This window comes from Nothoprocta perdicaria, unplaced genomic scaffold, assembly GCF_003342845.1.
Source record: "Nothoprocta perdicaria isolate Ctin4 unplaced genomic scaffold, notPer1 scaffold_117, whole genome shotgun sequence".
Taxonomy (NCBI): Eukaryota; Metazoa; Chordata; class Aves; order Tinamiformes; family Tinamidae; genus Nothoprocta; species Nothoprocta perdicaria.
In genome coordinates this window covers 609,431-634,121 of record NW_020454283.1, presented here as the reverse complement: position 1 = coordinate 634,121, position 24,691 = coordinate 609,431, and the positions used below count along the sequence as shown (strand labels likewise).

Sequence of the window (24,691 nt, the reverse complement as noted above, 5' to 3'; positions counted from 1 at the left end):
AGAGAAAGCAAAGAGCTGTTACCTGCTGCATCCTGAACTAAGGGAACGTCACTTTTTACTGGAGTTGGAGTGGCAATGATGGGCGAGAACCCAGCGGTGCTGGCGGCAGGCATGGCAATGGCCCTGCTGGCTCCCAGGGTGGCACTGAGCAGGGAGTATGAGAGACAAGATGGAGAGAAGAGATAGGGAAGGGTGGGAAGGGGAGACCTAAGCAGGGCTTGGGAGAAAGATGGAGGCAGAGGTGGTGGCTGAGGCTGCGGTGCAGTGTGGGCAGCATCATCGGCAGCAGCGGGAGCAGTAGAAGGAACCAGGCAGCCTGGAGAATGTGGAGAGAGAAAAAAAACACAAAAAAAAAGCAGAAAAAAAGGAAAAAAAAAACAACAAACAAAAAAGAAAAACAAAAGAACTGAAATGAGAACCCAAGAGCGGAAGCAATATGATGAAAATGGAAAATACATTCACAAATGTACGAAACGGAACTGTAACAGAGAGGAAATGGAAGGTGAGGAACTGACAGCATCAGGAAGAGGAGGGGTGTCTGCAGAAAGTGAGGAGGGGCCTTCGTGGTGCAAGGGAAGGGCTACAAACTCTCACGCGGCAACTCCTGCTTGTTTGGGCCCCGCTGATGTGGTGCAGCTTTTACCAACTGATTGCTGGGAGGGTGGTCTGGGGCACTGGGCACACGAGACCCCCTGCGCCATGGACAGCAGTGGGGCACGTGCCCTCGGAGCTGGGAATCGGGGTGGATGGTGTGCGGACAGTGCAGGGAGCCCCAGGAACTGCCGTCCCACCAAAAACTCTTTGTGCATGTAAGGCCACGGGGGAACCACTGTCATGATCCAGCAGTGCTCATGTGAAGGTTGCCTAAGGAGACATCTTACATGATAACCTTTATCGATTTGGTGTGGGAAGGACAAGTAGGAAAATCTACCTGAAATTAAAGCAAACTCATGGAGGCAGCCTTGCTAGAAAGCAACACCTCACCCTGGGAAGGACAGCCAAGAGATCCTTGGGTCACCACTAGATGATACAGAACTAACTCGGAAGGGACATTTGGCTGCTGAGATGCTAACTGTAACACAGGGCCAAGGGAGATGACTGTGCAGTGGTCCTGCAAACGGGAAACGACGACAGACCTGACTGCCAGAAAGAGGGGGATGGTGGAGCTCTCCTCCGTGCAGCACTGCACAAAGTGGCACAAGAGGCTAGAGTCTTTTGTATGAGGAAAGGAGGTCAGTGAACTTTCACATGTTGCTTTCTGAAGATGTAGTAGTTTCTCGCTGGCCCTGTGTAGTGTATTTGCTACTGTACAGTCTTTCTAAATCTCAAGAATACAGGAAAATGCCTGACTTCAGACGAAGCACAAAGAAATGCAAAAGGATACCAGGAAAATGCCAGGGAAAAAAGCTCCACACCTTTTTTTTTCTTTTCTTTTCTTTTTTTTTTTTTTTTTTAAGATCAGTTATTCAAATAGATCCAACCCCAAGATACATGATTAAAAACCTCTCTTTAAGTGGTGGAAGCAAGATATGCTATTGGTTCGTGGACCCTTGAGGAATATATTGAGATGGAGCTCTTGCAAATAACGGCTGGGACCTGGGTTAGTACAAGGCTCTACTACGTCTGAAGCTGAACTGGTGCAGCTTACATTTTCAAGGTGCCGTTCGCTTTAGCCTCTCCTTATGAGTTTCTTTCTCAAGAGAACATGTAACTGATAATCCACTTCCCCTCYGTTCTCTATTACCTGCTGATGTACTCTCATTGCCCACTGGAGTGCTGGAGCAGCTGCGGTCCATATTGGAAGATTCCGAGGAGATCCCTCCAGGGCTACAGCCAGTATAATCCATGTACTCATCTGTTTCAGTGTCCATCATGCTCTGGGGTCCCTGAAAGGAAGCTGGGGTTCCTGATGAAGCTGGGCTGGGTGCCATGCTGCCAACATGGGGGAGATTTTCATTTCTTGGAGTGTGGCCAATAACCTGCAGCAAGAAAACAGGACGGGGACTTTCACACCAAAAGCAAGATGCCAAGACCAAAACCATCTGTCTGCACGTTTTCTTCTGTGCCTCTGTTCTTGGGGGATAGCTGGAACATGCCTGCAAGTGGAACCTATGGCACTGAGGCTGGGAGCATGAATCTTGCTTCTCTGGGAGCTCAGAGTGTTAATCTTGGCACGCGCATCCTGGTATGTGAATTGTGATGCACTCAGAGGCTGGGAGTGTTAATCTTGGCACCAATATCCTGGTGTGTGGATTCTGATGCATTCAAAAACAGGAGGTGTTAATCTTGGCATTGCTGCTTTACTGTGCAGGTCCTGCTGCACTTAGAGACTGGGAATAAAACTACTGGCACGACTGCCCCGGTGCCTGCMTGCTGCTCCATCCCAACAGGAACGCCACCTGAAAGCCACGCTCTGCGCACAGGCAGCTGCTGGGGCCTGGCCCTACACGGTCTCCTCTGCTAGGAACAGGGCTAAGCTCCAAGGAGGATCCACACGAAGGCCCACGGTAAGTGCCTCCTGACCGCCAAGGCGCGAGAAGAACCGGGGTTAGTCCTTCAAACACAGAAAGGCAGTGGCACTACAGCAATTAYGTTCGCTTTGCCACATGTGCCGCCGTGTTCTTTCAGCCTCGTGTATTATTTGCTGGACTGCTGAATGGACTAAGCACAGCAACAGATGCAGACTGGCACCGTTTGCTCCCCGGATTCCTTTGACAATGACAACTACCTCTCTGCTGTCAGTGACACACAATGGCCAGGGATGGAGAGGAAGGTCTTCAGCTCAACACTTACCAGAAGTCTTAAACAGTCTTAAACTGCTTTAAAGCAGTATAGCAGAGACAAATCTATTTGTTGAGTCTCTGCTAAAGCTACCACAACAGTAACACCAATTCSTTGGCATGTCACAAAGCAAACTCATTAAATCCAACAGCAGTGAACCCGAGCAATTAACTTATTGAAAGACCTGACAACCAGCAGGGACCTCCCATTCCCATGTGGTAGAATGAAAGGGGATTCCCATCTTACTTCTGCAGCTTTTGTTTTTCATATACTAAAAGATGTCCCTAGGGCTAGGCCAGCCACAAGGGGTTAAATAAAACTAGTTTCATATTGCAGGTCAATGGGGAAGTTTAACTAAGGAATTAGAAGGAAAAAACAGAGGTCGCAGGATTGCTACCATTCCGAGCAGCAGCTCTGTGCTGCAGATGAAACTCTTCAATTTACTCACAAAACACAACCAAGCCTCATCTGCCAGTTGCTTTCAGTTAYGTTATAAAAATAAAGCAACTATGTAGCCCTGGTACTTTCTGAGAAAGAACAAAAAAGTCCCAATTTATCTCAACTCCAAATCAAGCAAGAGAAATGTTGAGGCTGGTATTTCTTCCATTCTAGGTGACAGCAGCAAATATTTGTGTGTGTGTGTGTGTGTGTGTGTGTGCGCGCGCGCAACGGGATATGTTTACTTTAACCAAAATGGTCAATTCCTCCATGGCCTAAGTACTTTAATTTTAATAATCCAACTGCTGTATATTGAGTGAGCAGGGAGGAAGCACAGGTCATAAAAATGAGTTTCTGACAGGGTTAGTCCTCTCGTGTGTTTTTCTCTACYGCTCACCAGGAAAGGCTGCTCAGACTGAGCAGTGCTTTGCTGTCTATGTCATCTTTCCTAGTATAATGGGAGCCAAACCAGCTAGAGCGAGCCCAGGTGATCGAGTACGAGTGTCTAATGCTGTTCAGCAGAAGGCAACCAAAAGAACTATCACTGCATGTACTTTTACAGCTTAACCAGTGAGTCACCTGAGTAGGAACACGGTCGAAGTTCTTCCCCAGCATCCTTCTCATGTGCTTCCTGGCATGGGATGTCATTTGGTGCTTGAGCAGGAAAGAAAACTGGCAGCCCTCTCGAATGCAGTGGAAGTGGCTGTTCACCTGGTTATATTTGCAACCTGCAAGCACAAAACGAATGTATGTAGCACATGAAAGTCTTGAAAGGAAGGAGGGATGAACAGGAGATGCCCTGGAGGCAGGGCAAGGCTGCTGCCACTTGACAGTGGTCATGGGTTCTGCAGGAACAGKCCTACATGGAAATCATCCTCTTTGACCTGCTAAGAAACTGCAAGGAGGGACCGCAATATACGTGGATTCAAGAAGTAGGCGTGAGCTGCAAACTAGTCCCATCCCTCTTCCTTTTGTTGTGAAAGATTAAGAGTTACCATTATGCCTCATCGTACCATTATGACTAGTGGTGCCTCAGGTTATCCAGTCTCAGAAATACATGTTTATGATGGGTCAGGCTAGAAAAAAGTTTCTTTCCCCCCCCGCCTTTAGCTGCACTCTTAGGACAGTACAGTCCCTCAAAAGCTCAATGCAGGACAGCTTATACACTCCAAGCAGATAGAAAGGAGCTAGGAAGTGCTTGCTGCCACTCTGTATTTGCTACGTAGCATTGGAATCTAAAAACAATGAACAATTTACACAGGTTCTGCCACTGTAATTGACACATTTTGCTCCTTGTTGCTACTGCCATAAGAGTTTGTGTCTCTGCTCACAGCCAGTCTTTTTTTTTTTTTTTTTTTTAATCTACATTCTATAGCTGATAAATAAGGGCTCACTGCAATTAAAACATGGCTACATCAACAATCCTGCTCCTGTATCTAGTGTCCATCATCTCCTGTCCATACCGTCATATAGGGAACAGAGCTGCAGACAGGTCCAGTTTTTACTATCTATGTATGTGGAAGGAAGAACAGTCAGGTCTGAGCCAGCGCAGTGGAGAGGTCCAAGCAGAAGGCTGGTCCGTGTCCTCCAAGGGCTGGAAGAGCTCCAAGCTTGTTCAGCAACAGAGCAAGCAACCCATGAGGAGGCTTTGAGGTTCACCACCAATGACTTGGGGTCTGCATGTACTGCCGACATGCCTGGCAGCTGCTCATACTTTTTAGTACTTTATCTATCAGTAGGATCTATCTACAAACAAAGGCACACACGTCCATCTATCTTTATATATAAATGCATGTATGCACACATATAGATACCTACAGATGGATGCACACGAACCGTCTCAGATCCTAAAGCAGATCAGTGCTTCTGCACCTGCTATCTACATCCTTACCCCAAAGAAGAAAGATGTACAGAAAACCAGGCATAGCCACCTACACAAACACAGCCAGCTACAGCAGCCTAGCATACCGGTCTGTATCTACCCGGGGAAATACAGAGCCCTGGCTAAATGCACATTAAATGCACGGCAAGCCCAAGCTATAGGCATAGGTACCTCCTGCTGGATGCATGTTACCCCCTCCACTCCCAAAATAAACACTGCTGACACACGCACGCTCTGGAGACGTCTCCCTGCCAAACGGCTCCTGCACTGCCCAGCCCATCATTAGCTGCGAGATAGTGTTTTATGTGCACGCCAAGTTTGTGTTTGTTTAGGTTTTCCACTCCCCCACGGCCCCACCTCGGTTGCCCTCCCCAGCCCCATGTGCTGTGCTCCGGGCTGCAGAACAAACAGTGCTGGCGGGACTGAAACACTATCAGCAAAGGGCAGGTGGAGGCTCGCCCGTTGCTACAGCAGCACTGCAGCCCGGTGTCACATATCACTGTCCTGCTTTGTCTAGCTCCTGCTATCACCTCAAACACCAAAAGTTSGGTAAATAACAGCAACTGCGCTCAACCTACTGACATGTGGAATGAGAGCTAGGTAGGCACTGGCTGGGGAGTGTTCACACTGATTGCCCTGGTTACCACAAGCAATTTGCCATTCAGGTATAAACTATGTATTCGTAAGTGCAAGGGAGAAGCGCGGCTTTGGTTATTTTGGTTAACTATTTTCTTGTAATTCTAGAGGGAAAAAAAGCAGCAGGAAGGGAAAGAAATAGTATGGGCAAAAAGGAAAGCAGGATTTTTCTGAACCAACTGGTTAAACCTGTGAGCCAGGGCTGACCCACTCAGGGAAGACTGAGCCAAAACACAAAGGGCTGGTGAATCACAGGGCAGTCCAGGATGGAGCTTTGTCAGCCCTAGGGACCCCTCCCCAGTTCAGAACATTTCACTTTAAGCTCTAAGGCTACCGCGCTGGTAATTTGTTCTGCTTTCTGCTCTTAAGCATTTGTTTTACCAGTTTTTACATCAGTAGGCCTTGGATTCCATTGGAGCCACAGCTCTCCTAATAGTTTAGGCAAACGACATGTCCTAGTCTGAGTGCTAGCTCGCACTTCAGGCCAGGCTCTGGGAGGAGGTTGGCATAAAGGAATGACACTGTATTTCTCTGGTCTTGCGTTTTCTTGCTGCTAAAAAGTGGCTGTGGAGAATGGGTAGGAAGAAAAAGAAGTTTATTGAACACTCCTCCCTGTATCTCTATCTTTGGACAGAGTATTTACCCTTTGGCTTTCAATATGCAACCCTGGCAACATCAAAAAATGAAAAATTAAAAAAAAAAAAAGCTTCATTTGAAGCTGCCTGGAATGAGGTTGAACAGCTACTGGAAACTGATGCAGGAGGACTCCTCCTTACACAAAAGAGACTCATCAGAACAGACATTTCGCTTACGCTTTTCTTACTCCTAAGAGCACTCTTCAACTCTGCCCAAGACAAGCAGAAGCCACAAAAGACTGCAAAGTACAAAAAAGGCCTTTGACACTACGATTAAAAGGAAAAACACAAAGGGGAATTTTTATCTTCCAACAAATACACACACAAAACTGCTACAGCCTTCTTCCATTTAACTTGGCCCTGTTTGGGAAAACAGGAACCCTTATTCTTCATCCCAGGTAGACTAGCARCAGATTGCTGTTTTGTTCTATTTCTTGCTGTGTGATTTAATGACCAAATACATTTCTACCATAACTAGCAGGCTCACTACTGGTGATCTCAGCCCGGTCATAAGAAAGATGAAACGAGAAGGATGATGGGGGAAGGAAGAGACTCACCAAGTCTACCACATTCTTCTCGCTTGGTGAAGTACTTGAAGCCATTGGCTGCTCTTCTCTCTGCCTTCTCATGCTTCTTCACGTGCCAGGGCAGCTTGGTGGTGATGTTAGTCACGAAGTAGCAGCCAGGACGAAGACAATGGTAATGTCCTCGCATCCTGAATTCACAGTGCTAAGKGGGGAGCAAGCACACAGGTTCCATGAAGCATTCTGCAAACAAAAGCMTTCTCGTTTGCCTGCTCCTAATGCTCTTCCTCTGCCACAGGGCTAGGCAGGCCTGCACTGATTTCTGCATCGCATCCACTTCACCTTCCGCACGGCACAATGCAGATCTGTTGCCTGGTGGGTATTCTGTATTGCTCTGTTGTCTATTCTACACTGAACTATCCTAAACCACAGTAGAAAGTCCATCACTTCCCCCCATATTCATCCGAGATATCATCACGTCCCTTATCCCATTTGTTCCCTTGTTCACTTCATCCAGGGCATACCTATGTAAAGCAGTAGTCTTTTCCATTTGTCAGACAAATGTTTTACTAGACAAAGTAATYGAGAGCTCTCTCCGATTCAGTGGTTAGACCAGGGATGAACTCTCAGCCTTGTGCCAGTAACAGTCCACTAGTTACTTCCTAATTTTCTTCTCCAAAACACATATGCAAGCAAGGCCACCACTTCGTGAATTACTCTTACCTGGTTTGGACAGAGACACTGCAGGGAGTAGTAAGCAAACTGGTCTCGCACATTCACCAAATTATTGTTGGGGTTGATGTGGTCCAGGCAGTGGGATTCTGCTTTGCCAGAGGTTTTGCACACATACTTGCAGTTCCCAAAGAGACAGTGGAAGTGGAATTTGTTGGCGTACTTGCAGTCCGTTGCCAGGCAGGGATCACTGGAATACATCCAACATCTAATCACCACCTTCACTCATTTCACACATTTGTTTCTTTGCCAACATTTAACTCAAGGGGAGCCCAGCTGAAGCCTCTGCTCCAAACATGGCCTACAGATTGCCCACAGCCACCTTCCTCTTTACTAAAATTGACGCTGGCAGGCACTATGACAATGCCAGCAAGCAATGCACTTTCTTCATTAAGGTTATTAAGACATAGCAATGCATGGTGGGACCTGTAGTCTTTGAGGGCTGTATTTCAGACTGAAGAGCTCTTCAGCTCTGCATAGGTGCTGCTTGTACTCACATCAGTGGATTAGCAACGGAAATCGAGCTCTTGGGCACACTCACTCTAATACGCAGAAATTATGACCCACAGAGATATGTTCCACCAGCCCCARTAACTAGGCTGTAGGGCCTTCCCTGAGCCTGAACTCCCGTGGCCTTGGGCAAACCACTAACTTCTGTGTCTTTTTCTGTCCATCTGTACCCTGGAAACCAGTTTCCAACATCACAGCAGCATTCTGAAACATCTTAAATGTTTTAACAGAATTTCACAGCAGAGCTCTACAAAAGGTTGCCTTACCTTCTGTCAGGCACCTCCCTTGAGAATTACTACGTAAACTAATGCTAGGAATAGGGGACACAGTTTCGGGAAACTCGTTACATGTGCACAAAAGTTCAGCTGGACAGCAAAGTGCTAACAAATCTAAAGTGACAGACACTTGCTCCTTATTTCTCAAGCTTCTGGTAGACACATTTCTGTTAAGATAAAGCACCTTTCTTCCCAATTCACTATCCGACTCCATCCTTCTCCCCAAAAAGTCTTCATTGAAAGAAAAACATTCTCAAGCAAGATCTGGATGTGGTTGTCAGGCTTCACACCGAAAACCTCAAAGATGCTCTGCTGCCTCCCTACTCTTTTAACCTCACAAATACTGCAAAGATGGATGTTTTTCTGTTCACCTCTCAAGAGGTATAAAAAATTCCAGTGATATGTGTCTTTCTCCTTGAAACCTGTATCTGAAAGTAATCACAGATGTACTGAAGATCCTTTTTAGAGATTTCTAAAATGAACTTTTCCACAAGATAAAGACCAGAGCACCTGTGGGCTGGGTGGGTACAGATACACCAATAACCTCTGAGAGCAAAGGCAGTGGGGCCAAGGGGACAAGCAAGCATCTACAACAACTTACTTCTCCTGGAACTGGAGAAATCCGGGTTTGACCTGAGGCTTGGCATTCTCCAGGGAAGTTGTTGCCAAGGGTGAAGTTGCCAGGCTAGGCACCGCTGCTGGGATCTGAGGCATCTGGGGTATGGTCGAAGCCAGCTGCTTCCAAGCGAGCAGTGTCGGGGCTGAGGGCACAGCCGGGCTCTGGGTGGGCACGTCCAGGGCAGGAGCACTCGCCATGGTGGCAGAAGTCGCAGATGGTGACGATGGGGCTAATGAAGCCTTAGCCTCAGCAGTAGTTGGGAAGGGAGACTCGGAGCTACTTTTCACAGTTCCACCCTCAGTCCGGAAATGAAAACTGCAAAAAGAGTGGGTAATTCCGACATGAATTCTTGACCACTGCATAAAGTTTGATTAAGCGTCATGGCAGCAATCTGAACTCGACTTATCCCACACTAAATCCTAAAAAGGACCCTGCAGCACTTTGTGAAAACACAAACGCACTCTTCTCAATCAAGCCAAATCTGTCACATACTGAACACATTTATTGTCAATAAAAATTAAAGAGGAGCACCGTGTTCTGAAAAAAGTGCAGCTGGGCACATTTACACAGGATGCCCACAGTGCTGCTCTTGTGACCGCATACCTTCCCACTCCTAAAGAGGACTGCTCGGTAAGGCCCTTGCACTAGGTGTATTTTACGAGTTCCCTCTAGGCTTCCCAAGACTAAAGCCCTCTTACTTGGCGTGCTTGATGGCTCCATCCAAGGTGCTGAAGAGGGCACCGCATTCCTCCACGACGCAGTGGAAATGCACCTTATGGAGAAAGTCGCACTGCGCATCACAGAAATCCTTGGTGCCAAACCTGACCAAATAAGACAAGCAGGCATTTTACAGAAATCCTGGAAGAGACATACGCCCTGTGGTTTTGTTTCTTTTTCTTTTCAGTTCTGCTACCAGCCTGGTTTCTCATCAGGTCACTGTCCTTGCTGTACCAGCAGTACTTCTGCATCAAGTTACATGGGGCTGAACATGCAGAATAAGAACTTAAAGTCTCTCTAGCTGAAATAGACTGAGAAACTTCAGTGGGCACAAAATTTAGAAGTACTCTAAAGCAAAAATAGGAAGAAGAGTAGCATTCTTCAATGCCTATTAGAGTGGGGAAACAATCACAGGTTAGTAACTTAAGAGAAATCCAGACCAACGGCACATTGCTGAAATATTGATGGTCCATTTCTCTGCTTGAACTTACTAGAAGTAGTAAAAAAGAAGGGAAAAACATGGGTTCTAGGGAATCTAGATTCSCTATTTCTCCTCTCTGCTTGAAACCACATGACACCACATACATGGGAGAGACCTTATGGGTATCTCCTATAAGGCAACAAGTGCCTAAATATACATAAAGAGAGAAAAGCACAGTTCCTGAAGTACAGAAGGAACAAAGCTGCTATGCAGACACCCGAGCAAAAGCCATCTGTGCTGTGCCTCTTGCCATCTCAGAGGAAGCAGTCAAGAAGCCAAAAAATCACTGCTGAGATTCACCATATTCACCACGCTCAGTAAAAGCTGCACAAATGCACGGATTCCAGGAAATTCCAGAATCACAGCAAATCAAAATATCACGTAAAAAGCAGTGGCAGGAAGGATTTAAAACTCCCTAGTTGGGGAATCTTGCATAATTAAGGTGCAGCAGACTACAATTGCTCTGATGAGCAGGAAAGCAAGAAACAGGCAGCAGCTTGTGTGGTCCCAGGAGGGACCTCTTAACAATTTGAGGTTAAAAGAAAAAGATGTTGTACCGAGCAAGGGAAAGGCCAGCAGATCTAGAATACAGGCAGTCAGTTAYGCTTGTGAGGAGAAGATAAAAGAAAGTAAGGGTGTGATAAGAGAAGAGATAAGAAATCAAGTTAATGCAAGCTAAAGTGTTTGTTTTATCAGGGACAAGAGGTACTATACTTAGAAAGAAGGTCGGATAAAAATGGGAGAGAAGTGATGAGTCAAGAAGGGCCACCCCTCTGAAACCTGATTTGGATAGAAGTCACAGCCGGAAAAAAAAAAAAAGGAGAAAGAAAAGAGAGATGAAATGAAGACCTCGCAAAACAGCATATAAAGACTGTCTAGAAAATGCAAATATACAYAGAACAACCAGTCTGGATGATGTGTGTCCAGAAGTGCACTGGAAATCAACTTAGAAACTGATTGCATTACTATTTGTTATTTTTTTAAGCCAAAGAAAACAGGGAAACTGGCAATCTGGCAAAACTAAGCTAGATAATGATTCCTTAAAAGAAAAATGAACAAGAGTAGTGATCTTTGGCAATTATCATACCTCTAGTCTTAACTTCTCTTTCCAATAAAGTAATGGAACAAATATTAAGAGGGAGGAGAAAATCATTAAACATCTAGCGGATAAAGGAACCACGAGCAATAAACAGCATCAGGATTATAAAGAATAAATCTCTCCAGACAAATTTAATTGCTTTTTTTGATAGAATTACAAAATTAGTGGATGAAGGGATGCAATATATTTGGATTTTAGTAAAGCGTTTTGATACAGTCTCGCATATGCTTAGAATTAATTCAAATTGGCTTGGATGTGAATACTACTACATGGATTGAAAACTGGCTGAAGGACCGTAAACAAAGGCTAATGACAAATAGCGATGTGCTGAGCTGAGAGGAGGCATCTCATGAATGCTGCAAGGATGACTTTGGGTAGGTCTGAGCTTATTTAACATCTTCATTAGCAATCTAGGAGAAGAAGTAAACAGCATGTTAATGAAATTCACAGAAGATACTAAACTGGGAGGAGTTGGAAACACCAGTGCAAGAGGAGAGAAATAACACAGAGGGGCTTTGCGAGGCAAGGGAGAAGGCTCAGAAGGACAGATTCCTATCTGGAAAAAAAAGAGCTTATAAATCTGGGGGTGGGAGGGAGTATTTATGTATACAGAACTCATGAGAGATGAGAGCAACATTACAAGCAATCCTATGTAACAGGGAATGGTAAAAACAACAGATACACATAATATAGCATGGCTGTGAAGAAGGCAACACAATTGTARCCTGCATATATGGGGCAAGAAGCTTCCTGAAGCTTGTGCGGTGATAAAGAGTTCAGTTCTGCACACATTCAGAGTAAGAACCACGACAACAGCAACAGGATCAGCAGGCTGAAGGGACTAATTTGCAAAGTCAGATTAAAAGAAGGAAATAAGCTTTGTTAAATGATATGCTAGAAGTCTATGACTATTTGAAGGGGCGAACTCCAAACGAGGAGAGGAATTATTTGCTGTGGTTCAAGGGAGTATCATTTGGAGTACAGTGATGAAATTATGAGAAGTGATAGGGAGCATACCAGGAGAAAAACAAAACAAAAAAAACAACAAAAACCCCCCAAAAACGCATCCTGACAGTGAAATGTATTATGTGGTAGAATAATGCTTCCAGATACAAGAAAAAAGCCACACTGCTTGGCATAATTAAAACTAGGCTGAAATGCTAGCAAACATTCTGCAGGGAAGGATCTCGCGTTGGCCAGGGGCAGATGGACAAGAAGACCTTCCAGTCTTTTCCATTGTCAAAGTCTGTGATTTACAACATGTCCACAGGCACATGCAGGCAACTATCTGTGTCAGAGCACAAACCCGTCCGTGGCTGCCTGGGTGTATCTGTGTACGCTCARAGCATGTGGCTGCCTGGGCACGTATGTGCATGTGTCTGTGTGTGGGTGAGTTTTGTATCTGTTCCATTTTCCTTTCAAGCCTCCTTGTCTATAATAAAAACATTGGTTCTTGCAGTAGAAACCAGGCAGTTCCCATATCCCTTGTACTCCCTATTTGGTTTCTGTAGCCTACTCCTACAACTAAAGAAAATTCACAGTAATCATTTTAAGGCTTCTGTGATCTGTGTGTARTACCTAAAGATGGTCTAACAAGGCATCAGAGCACAGAGGAGGTCCCAGGACTTGCAGACTGGAGAAAGGAAGAGAAGCCTGAGGTGAAACGCATGCTAACAGCCCAATGTGAAGATATGTGCTCCTGTCCAGCCCTAATTCCCTTTGCAAAATAATTCCACTTACACAGTCACTGCTTATACAATCTTGACACCCACTGCAGCCAGTTACCACTGAGAAGACTAAATGCCCTCCAGAAGGTGATCACAAATTAGGCCTTTAAATTCAAGACAACTCAGCATTCAAAAGTGAACTACACGAGCTAGACACTTTGCAGTGCCACTCATGTCCCCTATTGCCAGTGCCAAGCCTTCCTTACCGGCGCAGGTACATCTTCCACGGCTCGGAGAGTTTCTCCTGAACAAGGGCCTTCACTGCCTTGCCCAAGTACTGCGTGGGCTCCCCCGTTGCAGCTTGGCTGCCCTCTCCTTCAGTCTTCAAGTTCAGCAGGTTGCCAAGGCTGGCACTGGTCTTGGACATCTGGAACAAGAACAGGGACACGGCATGAAGCACAGCACACTGCCAGGCTGGGTACCCCCACGGCTGTCCCACGGAGAGCTGTTGCCTTTGAACATCACAAGAGAAGACAATTCACCTGCCCAGGCTGCCTACTGCATCAGCACAGCTTAGCAACACCGATGTCTTCTGCACCCTTCTCCTATCAAAAAAGTCTCAGTTGTCCATCTAATAACATTCATGGTTCTTTTGTAAAGTAATGAAGCACAATGGCTGCTTTAAAAATAAAACTGAGATGAAGGAAGACGTGCCCTATTTGAACATGGAAAAGGTGAACAGACTCCTGTGCAGGCTAGCACAATAATAACCCTACGCAGCGCCTACAAAATGCTTATCTCTCAGTACAGAGACAGCAGTAGAACTGGAAAATTCTGGTTAATGTAGAATCATCTTGTCCTAGACAGAAGAATGCCTCCTTTAAATGACTAYAGGGTGTGCTTTTTGGAGAGGAAAAAAAAAAGGTAAAAAATTCTACTTGGGCAAAATTTTGGCTCCACTTAAGTCCATGGAAAATTCATACAACTTCATTACATGAATTATTTTACTTTCTATGCTAATGTACAGTCCACAAAACAGGACTTGGACTCACAGATTCCCCTGTGTGAAAGGCTTCCAACAGATTCTACACACAGAAGATTTAGAGGTTCAGGCGCAGGATGTGTAGGATAGATAGAAAAAGGAAGTTACTTAAGAGTGCTTAGAGACAAAATTTTCTTCCATAATAAATGCACAATTCCCCAGGCCCATTCCAGCTTTACTGCTCTCAATTACCTCTAGTAACACCAGTAAAATTCAGGGCATGAATAAAATGCAGGATTGGGCCCAATACTTGCATTATAAACTCCACCCACTTGAGGATCTCAAAACCTTTATAAATATCAGCTAATTAAGCCTGACAGCCCCCCTAAATAAGCTGTGCAGCGCTACAGGAACCCTGGTTATTCGAGGCTCTCTTAATGCCCCCTGAAGGTAAAGCCCCTGCTGCTACGTGGAGACTGCAGCTCTTTATGGATAGAGTCAGAAATTGAGCTCATCTTTTTCCTTTGGTGCTGGGCTTCCCATTTCTCTAAAGGGTTTTGCTTTTGTTTTTCTTTTTTTTTTCCCCACAGACAAATAATGTCACGGAAGCATTTCACTATGAGCAGAAATCCTGGGTAGTAAGGGAGAAAAGTAAGCACGATGAGCACATGGAGCTCGGTTCTGCAAGCCTTCCTCTTGGAACAGCCTCTCTCCTTCGCTGCTTTATGTCACTATTTCATCCTGTTCCTACCAAAAAGAAAAGGAACAAACCTGCAGATTATTTTATAGCTGCGCTACACTTATTCTGCACAATATAAAGAATCTTCTTTGTGCAAAGTTGCACACAGACAAATGCTTATTTCTAAGCATACGCTTCAATCTCATTTAGTACTGAATATTTTCAAGTGAAGTATCTATTGAAATATCTTCCTAAGGCCGAGGGCCTTCAAAAGCACTTAGAAACTCAGAGAACAGATTAAGTATATTTACTCACTACAGAAAAAGCTGCATACATGAAAGCCCTATAGAGACAGTATGTAGGAATGAAGAAGAAAGTAAGTTTAAAAAGAAGTACCAGAACCCCAGTGTAACAAGAGAGCAACTGGAGGAGGAAAGTAGCGTAAGGGTAAAAAGAGAAATTAAGGCAGAAAAAAAGAGTGATGAAATGAAAGAGAAAGGAGGTGAGTGAATACAAGAAAAAGCCACTTTGCCCTTTTGAGGGTTATATGGCCTTGGTGCATATAATGCCCAGAGCCAAGGGGATGGCAATGGTTATGCCTCTAAAACCTATCACAGTAAAATGTTAGAGCATGGCTCAAAGCATGCCCTGCTTCCTAATGCAGTTGTATACAACAACAAAATTAATCTTGCTACAGCAGAATTTATCACGTGAAAGGGGAAAATATATCTGAGATGATGCATAATTTAAGGAAAAAAGTAAGGAAAAAGAAACTATGCATTATTTAAAATAAATATTCTAGAATATGGCAAAGCGTGCTCTGCTGGACACCATTATTCAAAATGGAAAGGCAGAAATAGATGATTTTGGCTCAAAACTTCAATCTTTTTTTATTCTCTCTTTCATAAAAACAAATGATKCCTTTCTCCCTCCTCACTGAGAGAAAATGATTTGAAGTAAATAAATAAAATGAGTAACTGTAAAAAGAGAGTAAGGGAGAAGTTGCCAGGTACTAGAAATAAAAATGAATAAAAAAAAATTCAGAACCTTCCTCTGTCTAGAAAGGATTTTAAAAAAAAAAAAAAAAAGGAAAAAAAAAGGTGTCAGAGGCTGCAATATATTTCTTCAGCCAGTTCATTAAATTAATTCGTAAGCAGTGGCTCTGAAATTATATCCGATGAAAAATGGTCTCAAAATTTAAATGGTACAAACTCATCTTATTAGAGGCGAAACATTAAAAAACAAACGCATCTCCCCCCAACCCCCCCCGCCATCGTGGCTTTAATTTCTCTTGGTGGGGGGAAATGAAAGGCGTTTGATGGATGGCTCTTACCTTATTCATAAGCGAGGATAAAAGAGATGAATTTGCCGAGACTGTGTGGCCATTTGATTCATTACTGGAACACACAAACCAACAGGGTTTAGTTAAGATGTGCACAGGGACTGTGAGCACTGAGATTAATTCTTCTCCCTTCAAGCTGCCTCGCTCCTCACCTGCTGCATTCAGAGGAGGAGAATGATGCCCACCCACCCCAGGGGCCGGACAAACTCTTACTTGTAACAGCCACGATGGAGAGGAAGAAGGTCACAAGTTTCTAGAATTAGGTTCCTCCAGCATTTCAACAGTTCAGACCTCTTTTGCCAGTGTCCACACGACACTTTCTTATAAGCTAACACTCAGCCCACCCCATGCTTCAGTCTTTCAGCCTGCTGGAAGGTTGCAAAAACACACCAAAAACGGGATGATGCTGGAGGCACCGGCCCTCTCCGCAACAGAGGAGAAGACAAGGCAACTAAGTTCACAGCTCCGGTTTTACCAGAGTYGGAGCTGAACATGCTGAAAGCAACCACAGTGTTTCACCTACATCAGCAGTAGTTCCAGTTGACTACAAGTGCTGAGGTGCTTAACTAAGGCTTGGCTAAATAACGTGTGGAGAATTTAAAAGAGTCAGAAACAACGAGGCTCAGTTATCTCTACTGTCCATCCCAGCTGCAGCTTTTCTGCACGGGAAAATACCCCAAATACTTCTATKCTCAGCAGAAATGCTGGACAAGGAGGCCAGATGATGCATTCACGTTGGCACAATAATACATAACCACAGCTATGGGCATGCTAGACCCAGGCCAGAGACAGCAAGGCAAGCAGGTGTTTAGGACAAGCAGTTTCTCCTGGAAGGTGCCTCTCTCAGATCTGATTCGATGCCTTGTTGTACCAGTGCAAACACTCTTGCTATCAGMATGGCAAAGTGTGACAACAGAGCAGTTTCAATCAACTGGTGATGCCAAGAGCAGGAAGATCCATCTGAAACAAGAGGGTTTGCCAGTGGCACAGAGGGGGACAGGTGGGGCTTCTGTTACAAAGTGAGTAGCTGTTTAGGTGCCCCCAAAACCTGCTGGAGAACACACCCCGGCAGGGAGGTGGAGGAGCCTCCTTGCCTCCTGCTCGGCGTTATCTAGCTCAGCCACTGTGAGACTGACTTTGATGAAAATGTCGTGTCCTCTCAGGTTACACATAGAGAAAATTCTTGGAGCTCCAAGCTGCAAAGAACTGAACGTGTCTGCCTGCTCGCTTCTCTCACCCGTGATCCTTGACGCTCAGGTCCAAGCTGTGCTCCTGCAAGGAGTCCTGAGTGGCAGCAGATGATGATCCCATGGTTTCTGCAGGCTCCTGCTTCACCTGAACTGGATTGAACCGTCCGGGAGTTGTTGGTTGTCCATTCCCTGCTTGAGAAAGACAAAACGAAATACAAAAATTACATGACAAATAGAGGTATAAAATGAGGTTACAACGGCAAACAGAAAAGTTAAATGACTATTGCCACTGCCTAAGTGGAAAAAGCACAGAAAAAGTGTGGGGGGAGGGAAGTGCCAGGACTGCTGGTCAGCATTTATTGCCAGGCTGACATGATGGGTTCTGACGTCCACCCCAGCGTGGAAATTCTTCAAGTGATAATTATTGCAGAATTATGTCAAAGTTGTCCAGGCTATGGGCCCTTTAAAGGAGCAGGGCGGAAGGAGCGTGGGGGAGACCTGCTTCTCTGCACCAACTGTCACAACTAATTTGCGGGGCTGCCTCTTAGGCGTTTATTAAAGACTCTGTTAATGCTGAGGCAACGTGGCAGCTCGCGACGGCCCTTGCGCAGCGCCAGGCCCGCGTTGCCGTAGCGACGGCGCGGCCACCGCGCCTGCCCCGCAGCAGCAGCCGCCCGGCCGGGCCGCCCAAGGTGACAGCCAAGCGGGTCGGCTCGGACATCACCTTGTTCCCACAAAAGGGGCCTTTTTTATATTTTTTTCCCCCCTCCTTTTTGGGGGAGAAAAAAAAAAATTCATGCCAAACGCATGGCACAGAAATGAAAATTAAAGATGGGAGAGAAAAGAAAAAGAAAATGGGGAAGAACAAATTAAGGGGAAAAAATTAAGAGGAAAAGCAAAGAAAAAAGGAGGGGGAAAAAAGTTGCTGACGGGAACATGTCTGCAGAGCTTTTTTCCACAATCCCCAAGTGACTAAAATATTAATTTACCCTCAGGCAGTACAGCTGACGGCGAGCTGCTTCACAGACAGCAAGTGGCATTTTATTAAAAAATAAAGGAAAATAGTTCCCTCAATGACCTTTCTCTGCTTTAGGAAACAATTTTTCAAAGAATAATTTTAAAAGTATGTGAAAGTTCCCCTCCCTCTTCAGTGAGATCCTCGGTGCTGCTCCCTCTCCGGCGGGAGGAACCTGGGCAGCCGCCGGGAGCTGCAGGCCACTTCCATGGGAAAAGTGCTGCCCTCCCCCAGAGCAGAGAAAGGGAAATGGAAAAGAAGGAGCGAAGGGAGTGAGGGACTAAGGCACAGCGGGAGGACAGCACTTGACGGGCTGCAGCATTTTCTGGAATGTGCCTCCCAAAACTCAGCTGGCATGACACAGCTGCAGCAGGGAACGAGCACCCGAGATGAGGAGAGGCAGAGGCACTGCCCAAACTCAGGAGGGCCTGCAGAAGAGGGCTTGGGCTGCYGCTCAGCCTGCACGGACTGGCCCAAGCTCTTCTCCAGCTCCTTTTTTAATGCAGTGCTGCTTCATTTTCAGGCTACGGCAAAGCAGGTGATGCGCAGAGCAGCACTACTCCTTCAGGTCTGAAAGGACCTGGTTTCAGGAGCCYACTCCATTTGTGGTACAGCAGCAAGCTTTGTGCCTCTCCCCTAGTTACATGAAAAACGCCAGGTTCCACAGGACAGCATGTCAAGACTGCCCTCTTCAAGGGTTCTGGCCATGACCAAATTAATTCTCCCATTTAAGTTCCTTTATTATCCCTTCCCCTCCTTCAATCTCATGGAAAAAACAAATAACTTTTGTTCTTCTTCAAATCATCAGTGTTTCGGTTCCTCCCACTGCCAGCACAACCWATGAGGGTAACTCACCTGCTTCAAGTGCCACAGAGGGCTTGAGGGCAGCTGCTGCCAACCTTGCCATCATAGGAGAGATCAATCCCTTGCTGGCAGAGATTCTTTCCATTATAGATGCTGCTGGAGCTGGAGAAGTAGTAGCTGCTGGGTCACCAGATCCTGAGATGGTCTGGGATGCGGAATCTGCAGGAGCAGATGATGATGGATTTGTGCCAGAAGAACCAGGAGTCATCAGATTAGCTGAGCTGGCAGGAAGWGGTGTAGAGACCCGGCTGGGGATGATGGGGAAAAAGGAGCCGGCTGTTCCGGGAAGTGCCGAGTTGGAGAGTGCCAGGGCCAAGGGTATATTGCTGGGAAGAGCCTGGGAGAGCAGGCCAGAGATCTTGGTGGCTGGTGTCATGCTGTTGGCAGGCTTGCTGCCCTGGGAGGAGACAAGCTCCGCAGCAGAGGAGGGTGCAGCTGGGACGATGAGAGAAACGGAAGACTGCTGACTGGTCGGGGAGGCACTCAGACTAGAGTTCTTCGAGCTCATGGCGGAGAAGTCAATGAGGTCATCGTTACTGGACTCCTCTTGCTCGTTATCCTTGGATCCCAGGAGAGAGGCAGGCAGGCCGAGCACTCCTGAGCTCCGGATGTGACGGCGCTCATGCTTGCGTTTATGGGAGGTCATCTGGCTGGTGGAGGTGAAGGTGAAGCCACAGCCTGCCCTTATGCAATGGAAGTGGTTGGTGGCCTTGCTGTAGACACAGCCCTCATACTTGCATTCTTCATACTTGTAGAACTTCTTGAAGCCATCCTTGGCATAGGCATCATCTTTGATGTGGTAGCTCTTGTGCTTCTCAATGTCACACTTGTTCTTGAAGGTGAATGTACACCCAGGTCGCCTGCAAGGGCATCGAGGAGAGGAGGATGGTTGGCAGTGAGAGCTAGGAGCACAATGCAATTGCTGTCACCTGCCTCCCTCTGGGGTAAGGGCTGTGGCCATGAGGAGAGAGTGGYCCTGGTGGCCATGGGCTCGAGGACCCTTATCTAGGTCCTTGCCCTAGACCTGCCTTGGGCCAGGGCAAGCCCAAATGGTGCCACATAAGAGAGCTAGAAAGCTGGTTCCACTCTGAGAAGAGCCAACCTGACAGGGGGAAGCAGGCACCCAGCACTGCAAGTTCCAAGCAAAAGAGCAGTACCTAGGGGACTGAGGTACAAACTGAACTTTCCCATTCTTCCCAAGAAGATGAGAAATGAACAGAAGAGCATCTGTGTAACAGAAGGCAARGTCTGGCCCTGAAAGGGATGAGCTGGCTGGCTGCAGAGAACTCTAGCATGAAAGTGCCATTAGCAGCATATTAATGGAACCCCTCATTTGGGCTCTGCCAGGGCACTCTAACAGCTTCCCCAAATTATGCCATTACATGTTTCCTGGTGGGCACGCTTCCCTCAGATCACCTCAGACAGGCCAGTGAATGAATCTCCTGCCTTCAGAGTGCTCTGTGGTAAGACCGTGGAAATCACATCCGCCCTGAAGCATGAGTTCTCTCAACAACGATACTGAGAAGGTCACAGGAGGGAAAAGCAAGTCCCTGCGTATACTCCTGAATTTACAACTTGGCACAAGGAGGCAAACAGACTAGGCATCTCTCAGGCAGAATCCCTCCCCTTCCCTGCTGTCTCACCTGCAATGGAAGTGAGTGGTTTTTTGCCCATAGAACTGGCACTCCACAGTGCCACAGTCCTCCGTGGCCCGGAACCGCTGAAAGCCATCATTGATAAGCTGCGTGTTCTTCTTGTGGAAGTTCTCATGGGTCATCACGTCAGAGGTGCTGGTGTAGACCTTGTTACAACCCACCTAGCCCAGATCAGAACAGGGAGTCATCAACACAGCACTTTAATAGCCTACCACAATCTTATTAACAGCAGCAATAASAAACCTATGAGCTGCACACAAACAATTAAGAGTTCCATTTGGGCATTCCTCCTACAAGAATTATTCCTCCATTTAGGGAATACGAAATTGACTGAGAATGAGTTATCCTTTTAGCAGACAGGGCTAGGGGTGCTAGGGCTGGGGGGTGCAACATGAGGTTGATCTTCTGAGCCTCTAACAGTTGGGGTTCAGTCTACCGAAGCAGAAACTCTGCGTTCAGCTGACTTGTGCAAACTGGGTGTTGTTTTTTCCCCATCACTGTTTGGGACTATCAATGCAATAGTTTTGAACTTGTGCAGCAAATGGGAATGGTGYGATGAGCACGAACGCTGAAAACCTGCCTTCCTCTGGGCAAAGCGGGCAACTTTGCCATATTGAGTAAAAAACCACTGGAATCTGAAAACGTCCTCAGCCCTGCGAAGGGAGGAATTTTTTTTTTTTTCTTTTCTTCTCTAGCACAATGTGTGCCAATGCCTGCACCATCTCAGAAGTGAAGAGAACGAAAACACCACCTCTCAGTTCAGCCCAGGTTGATTCAAACAGGCAATAACAAAACCCATGACAAATACCCAGAAAAAAAAAAATAAAAAGGATCTCCAGCTATTTCCAATATAAAAAAGCCTCTCTCTCTCCACACTGACACCTTGAAAAAAGACAGACACTGCACGGCATTAAAAAAAAGAATTAAACAAAAACCTCCTTAGGAATAATTCGCAATGCAGCTCTTGGTGTTAAAGCCTAAAAAAATGTCAGTTTATATAAACAACTAACTGAATTTTATCCACACCAATTATGGACATAAAGAAAAAAATACCCCACGAGATGGATGGCACAAATCCTGCCATTTAAGCAATATTTTCTTTAATTGGGAGTTTATGTTCAGACACCTTTCCTGTAAGACACTGCTTACATGGGCATTATTTTACTGGAAGACAGTGGGCACGGAATGGAATTACCCATATATAGCTCTTTAAACGAGGGTCTCTCTTCAAACTCCAAGCGACTTAAAAGCTGTGAAATATTAATTGTACACTAAAAAAAATTAAGCAAATCCAATCCTGGTTAATCAAAAAAACTGAGCAACGGGTATTATGGAAGAATAACAGAAAATGTCCTCAACTGAAAGTCACATGAAGTCCCTAATTCATCAAAAGCTTGTAAGCATATGCTTAAACTAAATCCTATTCAGGATAGAACTTGAGCACATGCCTAACATTAAGTACGTGCTTAAGCTCCATTGACTTCAAAAAGCTGAGCTGACTTCAAGTCAAACATATGCTTAAGTCTAACCCAGCAAAGCATTTGAGACGTGAGTTTTGAGACTAGAAAGATTTTCAGAAAACATCTGAATATTCTCAGTTTGCAATTACAGCCCATTTTGGTGGCAATGCTTTAGGTTACAATTTTGAGGAAGCAAATGCATTCCAAAATCTGTGATGTGAGGCACAGAATAATCTGGTCTGTCCTTGACAAAAAAAAMCCAGCAATTGGGTCACAGTTACATCCACATACATCTAGAGAGCAACTCCAACTCTGCTTGCACTGCTGTTGAAGCCTGCCCTGCTCTCAAAGCAAAGCTCAAAACCCCCACTGCAGACAGATCATTTTTAGTACCGTTGGCAAAGGAGATGCATAGCTGGGGATGAAGTCTAGATAGGTGACATCAAAACTCAATGACGTTAGGTTACACCCATCTGCCTCAAGGCAGCCCCCTGCATCCTAACAAGACGTGCGAGGCTGCCGGAGTGGCAGGACCCTTTCAGCTGCCCCCAGACAGGACACGTCTGGAACAACAGCTCTGCCTTCTTCGCTTGCTTCTTGTGCCCCCAGCTGCCCCCCGGTCCAGCAGGTACCTGCATGCAGTGGTAGTGGGTGCTCTTCCCGTTCAGGTGACACCCATGATAGTACACGCTGCAGTCATCCAAGGGGCTGAAGCGCATGAAGCCGTGCTGCAGGGAATTGTCACGCTTCTTGTGCATGTTGTAATGCCGAATCACATCCTGCTTACTAGTGAATCTCTGGGGAGACGCAGAGACAGACACAGTGAGACACACGTGACGGAGCCGGTGAATAGTTCTGGGGCAGGGGTTGTTGTTGTTGTTGTTAATAAACTGAGGCTACCAGGATTTTAAAGCTCAACAATAGTCAATTCAAGAGTTATATTAAAGAAAAACTATGCGTATGATTTTTTTTTCCGTAACAGGAAAGTATATGCAAATAAAAAGTTTAAGTAGAGTAAAACAACAGTAGTGTCATGTGCAGGATATGCTCCTTGCAGCCCTAAGAGTGCAGTTCTTCTAGCATAATTTTGTCTGCTACTATCTCAAGAACTGCTATAGTTAGAAAGGAAACCAGTGAACTAAACAGCTTGCAAGGGAGTAATCCAAGCTTCCAAATCAATCATTCTTGCAGCTAGCAAGAYACTGGCTGCCACACTCATGTCAGACTGAAACCTTGGAAAAACCTTCTGCTCTTTTATAGCATTACACCATTAGTTTTAAGTCTTCTGCCACCCCTTGAAGGCAGGATGGCTTTATTGGGACAACAGAAACACAAAACTTTCTTCTAGTCACAGAAAAAGCTTGTGGTAAGTAGAGCAATCAGCTAGAAAGTTGGATGATCAGAACATTTCTTTCATCCTTCTACCTGCTTGAACTAATAAGGGGTACCCCACTCTCAGGGAAGGCGAAGTGCCTTTAAAAATGAACCGTTTCATCTCCATTTCCCACAGGTATCAATATTTAACAGGGAAGGCGAGAAAGTAAATCTGATTTTTTTAAGAAGAAATCAATATCCATTTATTTTGAAGAGTAATTGAAAAGGCCTGTATTCTAATGTTTAACAACTTTTCCAGTCTCTCTCATAGGAAACAAATGATTATTGCTTCCACTCTTTCCTCCTATAATACCAATCCTGATCAATCCCATTGGTATTGGCATGGGAATATATGGATATAGATTTCAATGGGAATCCCTTGGAGGCGGGAGGTACGATTTCCCAAGGAATACCTAGAGGATTGCTATTGCCAATCATTGCTAATTTGTGCCCACTTATTAGAGAGAGTTACTTATTATAAAATACATCTCAGCCATAAAATAATTTGCATCTTAAAAAGCAGCCTAAATCCTTATTCCCTTTGAGACCACAGAGCTCCTCTGCAAGCAGCTTCCAGACTCCTCAGGAAATAATCATGAAGCCAATCATAATAATTTTATTTTCTGTCTTTCTATCCTTTGTGTTTCTCTTCCGATGCACAGGTATCTATGTCACAGTCGGGACATGCTCATCTCAGTTACCAAATGCTGGGCCAGAAGGACCACTACAAGCATCCCAGAGAATAAAAACTCCTTTGATCAATAAAAACCCACAGTCAAGCTCAGCAGAGCCAGATCAACTTCCCATGCTGTGGTCAGACTCAGTCCCCTGAGACCAAAAGGTCTCCTGGGGCAGAGCAGAAGTTGTGTCTGATGCACAGTAGTGGCAAACTCTGGGATTCCCCCCTACACACACGGCCTGACCACAGAAATGGCAGAGTCGAGCGCTCAGACCCGGGAAGAGGGTAAACAAACACAGCACGTGACTCCGAGCTGGCTTGACGTCGTTTCCCTGGCAGTTCTCCCAGTAATTATAGCATCACGCACGCTCCTACCCCCACGCTCTCCTTAAGACCACTGCAGGTCTTATCGGGTGTTTTGTGGCAGCTCCTGCTGCTGCATCGTCGCTCAGACA

The 24,691-nt window shown here is 45.7% G+C and overlaps 1 protein-coding gene across 1 annotated transcript in view; it reads right to left on the bottom strand.

Annotated features, from left to right (window-relative positions):
* Nucleotides 1–24,691, bottom strand: part of CASZ1 (castor zinc finger 1) — a 157,661-nt gene that overhangs the window by 4,594 nt on the left and 128,376 nt on the right. The window contains exons 7-19 of the mRNA XM_026053553.1: nucleotides 22,816–22,980; nucleotides 20,712–20,884; nucleotides 19,060–19,928; nucleotides 17,237–17,378; nucleotides 15,991–16,054; nucleotides 13,263–13,423; nucleotides 9,731–9,853; nucleotides 9,015–9,347; nucleotides 7,620–7,818; nucleotides 6,930–7,101; nucleotides 3,799–3,947; nucleotides 1,745–1,979; nucleotides 23–316 (exon numbers count right to left, since the gene is read on the bottom strand). Of these exons, the coding sequence (XP_025909338.1) occupies nucleotides 23–316; nucleotides 1,745–1,979; nucleotides 3,799–3,947; nucleotides 6,930–7,101; nucleotides 7,620–7,818; nucleotides 9,015–9,347; nucleotides 9,731–9,853; nucleotides 13,263–13,423; nucleotides 15,991–16,054; nucleotides 17,237–17,378; nucleotides 19,060–19,928; nucleotides 20,712–20,884; nucleotides 22,816–22,980 (3,079 nt within the window). The remainder of the gene's footprint in view (nucleotides 1–22; nucleotides 317–1,744; nucleotides 1,980–3,798; nucleotides 3,948–6,929; nucleotides 7,102–7,619; nucleotides 7,819–9,014; nucleotides 9,348–9,730; nucleotides 9,854–13,262; nucleotides 13,424–15,990; nucleotides 16,055–17,236; nucleotides 17,379–19,059; nucleotides 19,929–20,711; nucleotides 20,885–22,815; nucleotides 22,981–24,691) is intronic.